General features: G+C 33.7%; 1 protein-coding gene and 1 long non-coding RNA gene across 2 annotated transcripts in view; both read left to right on the top strand.

The window, feature by feature from the left end:
* Nucleotides 1-6810, top strand: part of LOC108969032 — an 8229-nt gene extending 1419 nt beyond the window's left edge. The window contains exon 2 of the long non-coding RNA XR_001993377.1: nucleotides 6385-6810. This is a non-coding gene — a long non-coding RNA (uncharacterized LOC108969032). The remainder of the gene's footprint in view (nucleotides 1-6384) is intronic.
* Nucleotides 6811-6963: 153 nt separating this feature from the next.
* Nucleotides 6964-10380, top strand: part of LOC108969031 — a 46859-nt gene continuing 43442 nt past the window's right edge. Inside the window, exon 1 of the mRNA XM_018933501.1 lies at nucleotides 6964-7265. Within this exon, the coding sequence (XP_018789046.1) occupies nucleotides 7191-7265 (75 nt within the window). The 5' untranslated portion in view covers nucleotides 6964-7190. The remainder of the gene's footprint in view (nucleotides 7266-10380) is intronic.

Raw genomic sequence — 10380 nt, 5'->3', positions numbered from 1 at the left:
ATTTGGACACAAAAAAAAAGTATGAAAACTCCATTAAAAAAATAACAAATGAATAAAAATATTAAATAAGTGAAAAATATTACGAAAATAAAAACAATAACATATAAATAAAAACTTGTCCTACATATTTTCATTTACTTTATCGAACATTACAAAAACAATTATAAAAATTGCTGTGAATGCCTAATTTTATAGGCCACAACAAGCCTTCGCATGATGCCTGTGCGCCCAAGCATTTTTCGATTAATTTACAATTACTTTTAACAAAACTGAGAAAATTGTAATAAAAAAAATAATACATACCAAAACAGTAAAATTAAAATTGAAATATAATATATGTATCGCGCAAATAAATATTAAAAATAAAGCAAGATTTCAAAACAATTTGTAACCAAATTATATAAAACAAACCAAGGAAAAAGCAACCAAAAATTTTTTTCAGGGGACAAAACAAAAAAATTCATAGAAACCAAATACACAAAAAAAAAAAAAATCAGCAAGTACGCAAATGTCTAAGTAATCTCAAAAATACAGTGCAAAATTTCACAATGCCAACGAAAAATCGTGTGAAAATGAAAAACCAACTGGCGACGAGCGTATTCAATAATGTGGTACGAAATCAGTGCAATGTGAAAGGAAAATTGCGAAACAGGCAAGCGGCTAGCCTCGTTACGCGGTGCTTCCAAGTTTTTGCACTTGTTTACTTTTCCAATCTGAACACACACACACACATAAATACATATATGTATATATGTGTATAAGTGTTTATTTTTTGCATGCGAAATTGTCGTAATTTCTGCTTGTTTACTTTTATTTAATAGACATTTCCTTATTTTCATGTACCAAACAATAAAAAAAAAATCAAAGCAAAAGTCAGCGACTGCAAGCGCGCTTGCGACTATGTTTGGTATTTCTTAGAAGAAAATGTATATAGATGTGTATGTATGTATGTAATTATGTATATCTATGCTCGTACACATGTCTTTCGGCGCTTAACCAGCAGCACGTGACTTTGTCTAGCACCAATTAGTAGTTGTAGTAGCATTTTTACCACAATTTTTTATCGAGAAATTCATTGTGGCAGCGCAGCGCTGCAGTAATACCGGAAAAAGCATAAATAACAACAAAGCATGCAACCATGACGGCGCAATTTGAACGCCGCCGCATAAAGTAATAGACAACAAGAAAAACACAACAACAAAAGCAAAAAGAAACGTGCGGTAAACGTGAACGATTGGTGATGACGGCGGCGCATCAGCTGTGAGCCATGAGCGCTGCAACATAAGCGCTCTCCAACTACAAGCTGCTGACAAGCGCACTCACGCCCGCCCCCCTACCTGTGGCCACCTTGACGATGGCAACAAAGGCCAAGCATAAATAGACATATGTACATACATAAGTATATGTATTGTACATTGCAATAGTGCATTATATGTGTGCATGTGTGTGTTGGGCTTACTCTACGCATGTGGAGAGTCTGCCAGCAACACCTGCACACTCACTCTCCATCACTTGAGCGCTCTCTCCGACAGTTTTGTTTATTTCACTACAAGTTTTGTGTGCTTGCTTTGTTGCCGGCTATTAAGTCAAGAGTACCGTTCCCGTTAGCCCATCTTCAACTCTTGCCGCGCACATTGACGATCCGAAGATCACCATTACCCCAACTATCAATAGCTAGCTACCAACAACATTACACTTCTGCAGGCACACATACGGACATGCCATACACTTATATGTATGCGTGTGCGTGTACAGCAGTTTAGCAGCGATAGTAACAGCAGTTACAGCGATAGTGTTCGGTTTTAGTCTTGTTTGGCAAATCAAACGCTACGGTACACAAAGCAACAACAATAGTGTTAAGAGAATGCAAGAATGCCTGTGCAGTGCATTATATACTTACATATCTATACATAACTACATATATGTATGTGGAGCAAAAAAACAGAACTGGGCTTACAGTCAGCTGAGCAAGCAAACACTCACACACACATACATATACTCACACTGATTCATACTATGTGTGCATCGAAAAGCAGGCAATCGGTTGGAACGCTGAAATGGTGCGGTAAAAAATGTGCTTTGTGCAAATAGTTCGTGTTTTTATTATTTACTATTTGCGAAAGGCAAAATCTAATTAATAAATAAAAGAAACATAAAATTCTAACTCTACAAATAATAATATGCGACTGCGAGAGTAAAACAATTGTGTAGTAGCTCTTAATAGCTTTTGAAAGTCAAGCGAATAAATTGAAAAAATATAAAGAAAACTAAACGCTGCAACCATAATCTCAACTTACACATACACATTTATGTATGTGCTATTACATAAAAAATATGCAAGTATTTGTAGCAAGAAGTTGAGCCAGCGAGCAGAAGATTTAATCAACTGCAGACACAAAGAAATTTTGTAAAGTGAAACAAGCACCTCAAACAGACAGTTCAGCAATAAAAATTGGTATTTAAAACAAGAAAAAGTGTTAACTTCTAGGTTTTTCTTAGAATATAAAATAATATAAAAAGTTATTTATCTTGACTTTGATTGTTGAGTTTGTATGGCAGCTATAAGCTAGGGTGAACCGATCTGAACAATTTTTTCGCAGCTTGTAGCGTTAGTTTGGAAAATTATTTTGCCAAATCTCATGCAAATAACTTGTCAAGCAAAAAAGTTTCCCATACAAGAAATTGATTTTGATTGTTCAGTTTGTATGACAGCTATGTGATATAGTAAACCGATATGAGCAATTTCTTCGGAGCTTGTAGTGTTGGCTTGCAGAATAATTCGTGTCAAATCTCATGAAGATATTTTATCAAACAAAAAAGTTTTATATACACAAAAGGGCTTGATTTTGGTCGATCGCTTTGTATGGCAGCTCTGTGATATAATGAACCGATCTGAAGGAATTCCGCGGAGCTAGTAGTGTTACCTTGCACAAAATTTCATGCCATGAAGATATCTTGTCAAATAAAAAAGTTTTCTATATATGTAAGTACTTGCTTTCGATTCTAACAAAAAAATCGCTTCTTAGGAATAAAAAGACGTGTGCAAAATTTTAGATCCATATCTGCAAAACTGAGGTTCTAGTTCATATATATACAGACAAACAAATACACCGGTGGACATGGCTTAATGGACTCGCCCCATCTCGTTGATCAGTTATATACGCAATAACTTTTAGGGACTCCGGTGTATCTTCGTTCGGAGTATAATATATATACATTTTGCAGAGTATAAACATACAAACGTATTTACATAAATACTAATTCTCGCTTTACATAAACTTAAAAAAATATTGACATCAACACTTCAAAACCATAAAATCAAGGCCAACAAACATTCCCAATCCACTATGAATGTTTATTGTAATTTGAGCCGCTAGCTCATTGAATATTCAAGATTGTAATTTACAAATGCCCAACAAGCAACAACGCTGGGTTGAAACCCGTAGCGCCCAATGTAGGAGCCTTTGTTTTTCAATTCTCGTCGAATCCAGTATTTTATAAAATTTTTGCTTTGCGTTGCACATTTATTTTATCCACAGCGTTTTTGTTGTTGCTTGGTTAGCTACCTACCTACTCTTCTTCTTTGCTTGGTTCTTATTGCATTTTTTCTTTATTCACGCAGTGTGCGGAATGGAAATTCACCCGGCAAAACCAGCTAAAAGTGCAAATGCAAAAATGCATAAAAAATATTGCTTGTAGGTGTAAGTGCGGGCATGTACATAATTGTGTGTGGACATGCATGTGAGTGTAGGTGCTAATGTGGGCTACTGACGTCATCAATGAATTGTTGATTAGGTCTTTAAATAAAATCAAAGTAGCACAAAGTGAAATGATTTATTCTATTTTTTGAAAGGGGAAATACAGTTTCAGGAATATGGAAAATCAAATAAACAAATAAGTAAAAAACAAAACAAAAACAAAATAAAATAAAGTATAATAAAATAAAACAAAATTTAATAAAATTAAATTAAACATAAAAAAATTAAAAAACGGAATTKAATCAATTAAATTAAATATAAAAAAATAAAATTAATTATCATAAAATCAATTTCATTCACAAACATGTAAAATAGAAATTGTCAAAAATTAATATATACAAGAAATGAATTAAATAAAATACCAAAACAAGCATTCATAAAAATGCTAAATCAAAATTTAATATATTAAGAAAATATCAGCAGAAAACCAATATTAATTTCGGTCACCTCTAAGTGGAATTCTATTACTCAGGATCTACTTTATCAGTTTCAATCAAATTTTAGCATGTGAAGTTACACATACATTGCTGTCATCGGGGGCGGATCCAGAAACATTTTTTGAGTAGCTAAAGAAGCATTTACTTGAAACATGAAGACTACTATATTAAATATAGTGGTCTTTATACAGTTTAATATGAAATCCTACTAAAATGAAAACACACGTTATAATATAAATGGTAGACATGCGGGAGACATACTTTATTGCAATGTATGTATGTATAATACTGTAGTCAGTTCGGGTATTGAGCAGAAAAATTTCACAAAACAAAACGAAGCGGGTCAAGTTTTAAGAATCATGATGTGTGTGTGCAGCAATGACAGGCCGACCAATCTGTCTTGAAGCATTTTCGTCCTCAGCCACATTTCCATGCGGCGAAGTGTCGAAAAAAAGCGTTTAGAGCTCGCATTCATCACAGGTAGTATGCAGAATAAGCAAAGATATTATGAATTATGGAGTATAAGTATACATCGCAATTCTTCAACGTTTCCAATGCTGTAGTCGGTAACTTCTTGTCTTTTGACTTTTGCTTCTGTCCCAAATGGCACTACCAGTGATCAAGCTTCAATCGTCGCATGACGTTGTCATTATCCAAAAGGGTTTTGAATCTATCTATCAAGCAGTCAATAAAATTTTCCATTTCTCTGGTTTTCAAAGCACACATTTTTGCCGGAAGCAGCTAACGCAGTTGAAATCCATCCAATACTTCTCTAGAAAAGCATCTTCAAAAAGGATCAGAAATGTTCCTTAGCTTTTTGTCTTCGATTTCACAACGTTACAAGCTGCGTATCGATCATATTCAATGACTTTGTTAGATCAATCGATTCTCTCTGAAGAATAACGCTGAGTGAATGAGTTAGAGATGAAATGGCAAAAAAGTCCAATTATAAATTCAAATTAGCATGCGGCTGCGATGAGTATCATTGCTTTATACTTTTTCAGAGTAATAAAATTATTAATAAACCATTTAGCTCTTAGGGGGAAGAGAATGGAAGAGGGGGGATCCCCTAAATCCGCCTCTGCTATCACACAATGTAAAAGTGGGCGAAATTTAATGGCAATCATGCCTATTTCCCATATAAAAAACATTTAAATTCCATCTAATTCTACCAATTTAAAGCTTACTAAAAATATAAATAAAATCAGAATAAAACATTCGACAAATAGTGTCAATGTATATCATCGTAAGAAAAAAAATCGGATCCTTACTTTTCAGGGGACCAGACTATAGTGCATATTCTCAGTTTTGACAAAATATAACAATCAATTTGTGAGGTCTGGTTTGCCCTTGTGCCAAAAATGGGTAAAATCGGGTAGAAGTATTGGCCCCATTAGTCGCCATATACCTAAATTTCTCTTTTGGAAATTCCGATTGGATCTCTATATAATATATTGCATATTCTTGCCCATGGGTAATGAATGCTTTTTATTAAAATATATATGAAAATGCCGTATATCAATAAATAATAAAGTTTTAAATACATACTTGTGTCTGTATACATTTAAAAATTAAATAAAAAATAATGTTGCTAAGATTGACTGAAATATATTTACTATAATAAAAATGCAATCTAACCACTTCTCAAACTCGAACTATTCTCCATTTATTAGTATATCCATTTATATATTTATATATGTAAATAATGCCACTTGCAACATTCACGAGTTTGCTCATTAAAATGCGATCGGATGTAAATTTAAAACCAAAACACTTAAAAACGAAAAAAATAAGTCAATAAAAAAACAACAAAGTGATGATTGATATTCCCGATCTGTTGAACTGTAAGAAACACATCCACATTTATAAAAAGTAAACATTTCAAAAAGTTGGCGGAAAAGCTACACGCCAAATGCAATCTGTGTTTGCCGCACCGGAAATGAATATTGGCAACAAAGTTGAAGAGCAAAATCAATTCACGCCTGTCGAACACGTGAAAACGTCAGAACAGAACTTTTAGTAATTACAGCATTACAGTGAGTTAGCACTAACTTATGAATGGAAAATTACCGACAATAAAGTGCAAAAACTAATAAAAACCAAAAAATACATAAACAAATCATTGTTAACACTTTTTCTTGTTTTGAAGAATTCTACTTATTGTAATTTTATTTTTCGTTTATTTGCAGTTAATTAATGAGATAAGCGCCTATACCAAGCACTTAGTATAAATACAAAACATACAAACAAAGTTATACGAACACCATATTTGCGCGAAGTCCAAAGAGAAAATGTCAACAATAAGGAAAATACAGCGAGAATATCCACTCTGACGCATATAGACGCGTATGTAGGCAGTTACATACAACAACAAATATGTTAATCATAAGACTATGCCACCTAGTGCCGCCAACAACAACAACCTAACCTAACCTAAGTAAGCCCACCAGAAACAAAAGTGCCCAAAACAAAAATCCCGACAACGGAAAAAAATTCCAATCGCCAAACGATTTGCTGCGTCAATAAGAAATGTCAGCAGAATATTGAGTTTCAAAAGAACAGCGCGCTGAACAAAAGTCACAACGACACGAAAATAATAGTATGCGCGGATAAAAGCAAAAGCAGGAAGCAAAACAAGCAGTGTGAAAAAGAGTAACCCACCGATAAAGCAAAGCAGTCAAACAGTGCCAACAAAAAATATAAAAAAAACAAAAACAAAACAAGAAAAAAATACAACAAAACACAGATAAAAAGAGCATTTAAAAGAAAACAAAACAAAAAACAACAACAACAATTAAAAATATCAAAAGTTCAACAGCAGGAACAAAGCAGCAACAGCAACATATCCACCCCCCAATCGAACAAACAACCAAACAATACAATACCAAAAACAAATAGTGTTAAAGAAAGAAAAAATAATAAAGATATATATATATACATATATACAATATTTCAAGACAAACAAGGAAAACGCAACACAGTTCCAGCTTAAAATATGAAGCAAACACGTAAGGTTGCTCCCGATGGCGGTTGGGGCTGGGTGGCCTGCTTCGGCGTCAGCTTAGTTAATGTGAGTAGACACGCTTTTACTTTCGATATTTATCTCTGTATGGCCATATTTATTTAGGTATACATATGTACAAGTGCACATACCTAAGCATACATGCATATACACAGCTCCACTTAGTTAGATGTGGGCGTGACTAAATTCACTCATTTCACTTTTCAAACAATTTTTTATGCATATTTAATATTGCTATTAGAAGGATACTCAAGTGGGTATATATGTATAAATTATTGTTTATGCATTAGGTAAATTCAGGTATACATATGTATATTCATATGTAAGATCTGCCGCGTAGTTAAGGTATAAAAGGACAATAGTTCGCTGAGTGCGTCATTTGGCGAGACAAAAATAGATGTAATATGATTATGATTATTACAAATCGATTTTCGATATTTTTTATGACTCAGCATTAACTAGTGTAAAATTCGCCTGTGTTTCTAGATACCTATTTCACAATTGTGTTGTTGCTATAGTATCAATAACTGAAGGTTGAAAAAATCTAACTATTTCCCGGCGCGATAGAATAAAAATTCTGCAATTTTTTATTCCGAGTAAAATTTTTTTTAATTCGTACTGAAAACTTCCATTTTGTGTAATTGAAAATTTTCTTAACCTCACATTTCATATATTTTTCTTATTTTACGTGGTTGGAAAGCATATAATACTCGAGAGGTTCTTTTTTTGAGAAGCGGGTTTCAAGCAGAAATAACATGCATATAACTTAATGTTCTGACCCAGAAGATAGCTCTCTTATACAACTAAAGGTTTGCCATTATGTTTTTAAAAATTATTTCGGACAATTGGTCGCCGAAAATATTCTCTTTCAGTCATTATCCGCACTACAAAAAATAGTTCAGCGGGGTTTAAATCGCACGATCTTGCAGACCAAACCACTAGCCCATGATGCGATATATAACGTTTTCTTCATAAAATATAGTTTCATTGACTGTATGGTACCTAGCAACGTATTGTTAAAACTAAAGGTCATCAACATTTTCCAATTCAGAAACGAGAAGTATTTAATCATAGCTCTGTAGCATTCGCCATTAACTGTAATATTATGTTCCAACTTCAGTTTTGTAGAAATATGTGCCAATGATTCATTCTATAAGAGCGTCTCAACAATGGATTATCATCTTTCCAATTTCGAAAATTTTGCTTATTAAGGTACCCATGCAACCAAAAGTGAGCTTCATCGTTGTACAATTTGTTTTTGTGAAAATCGGGATAGTTGGCCATCCAAAACTCCATGTTTGCCGGAATTACCGACTCTGCTCTTTGGATTTCCGAGCCAAATTCTTTTTAGCGCTGTGGCCCATTTCTTTGCACAATGGGTATGTAAACTAACAAAATTGCGTCATTTCGGACGTAGAGCAATTCAAGAGTTGTCATTTCATCATTATGCGCCGCCAATATCTCTTCAGAAACGATGATGGTGGCCACCAAGATTGTGGATATCACACTGTTAGACTTTTTCCTGTGGAAATAAGTAATGTTTAAAGTTTATGCGGACTATTCCGCTTCGATTCAGACCTTAGAGCAAAACATCACGCATGTCATTCGCCAGTTACTAGTCGAAATGTTCGAACAGGTCATCGAAAATTCGACTCTGGGACATAGCAGCCATCAGCATTTGAAAGAAAAAATCCCCAAAAAATAAATGTTAAGGAATGGAATGATCAACTAAAAGGACCTCCTTTTTTTTAATATTTTTCTAATATACTTTTCTACTTAATTTTTGAGCTTTTTCGAACCTAAGCACAAAATCGAAAAAATAATTCTGAAAGTTCCTACAAACTCACTCTATCCAAGTGTCCTTACCTTCCTTTATATTATTGATGAAAAGACGAAATATGTAAATTCCTTTACATTCTAACTTTGAGTCATTTATTAAAAAAAAAACACCTTGAATATCCCATTACTAAATATTTTGTAAGGCTTTCAAGTTCAGGTAAACCCCGCATTAAGTATAGCATCAAGAGTGAGTGTATTAGGCGCCAGGTAGCCATTATATCAAAACTGATATTATGCGTGGCAATTGGCAAAATTCAGCAGCGCCATCAATTGTGTGACAAAATTTGTTTCTGTGCATTCTTCTTGTTTCTTTCAATAATTTATCCAAATCTACTTTGTCTACTTTTTGTTTGGAAGCAGCTAAAAACATGTATAATCTCCCAAAAGTCTGCTTAAAACTATTTACTTTTAAAGCTGCATTTGAGAAATAAAAAAATTAATTTGATTATAGCTTCATATATCCGAAGCAGCATCTTTGTAAAGGAAAAAAAAACCTCCTTTGTTACCTGTCCAACAATACACAAATCAAGGCAGGTGTGCAAGCCGCGCAACAAACATCCAGTTTTTCGTTGCATTTTGGCTTTGTTGTTTGATTGTCCCTCAGGCATATCCATAAGAGACACAAAACTCAGTCTATTATTACTTTTTAATGTATTTCGCTTTGCTTCTCCTAACACATCGGTTTGTTTAGTTTTCGTCGCTGATGTGCATCCATCCGTCCAAACAATGGAACAGTCAACCGAACAGCTGAGGCCATCCTGCACCTCTAATTTTGTATGGTTAAGCAAATGCATGAATAAATTCACCTGTGTGTGTGTGTGTGAGCGTCATACAAGCCGTTTGCATTGTATATTTCCAATGGCAATAAAATGAACAAACAAGCAACAAACGTGTGCCATGCGCTCAACACGTGATTACTGAAAAACTCTCAGTTGTTCATTTACTTTTTGTGCACAGTGTTTCGTGATTAATATTTTACGAGACATATGTAAGTGCGTTAGGAGCCGGTAACATTCTACCAACATTTGCATACAAGTGTATTTGTAATTTTATTTCTTTGCTGTTCGTTTTACATTTTTATGGTTTTAAACTTTTGCTGTTGAGTACTTATGGAAATATTCATGAGCTTACATGGGTGCTAACACTTTGTGTAAATTAGCGTATGTAAATGACTACTTCGGTGCTGATTATAAAATTACTAAGTATATTACCGTGTTAACATTTATGAAACTAAGGATTCTTTTTAAAAACAAAATTAACAAAAAATGGAAACAATTGATTTAAAAAATATAATGAAAATATATGAAAAATTGTGGCAGCTATG

Source organism: Bactrocera latifrons, unplaced genomic scaffold, assembly GCF_001853355.1.
Source record: "Bactrocera latifrons isolate USDA-ARS-PBARC rearing strain unplaced genomic scaffold, ASM185335v1 scaffold_238, whole genome shotgun sequence".
Classification (NCBI taxonomy): domain Eukaryota; kingdom Metazoa; phylum Arthropoda; class Insecta; order Diptera; family Tephritidae; genus Bactrocera; species Bactrocera latifrons.
Note: the sequence above shows the minus strand (reverse complement) of the source record. Positions and strands in the feature narration are given on the sequence as shown.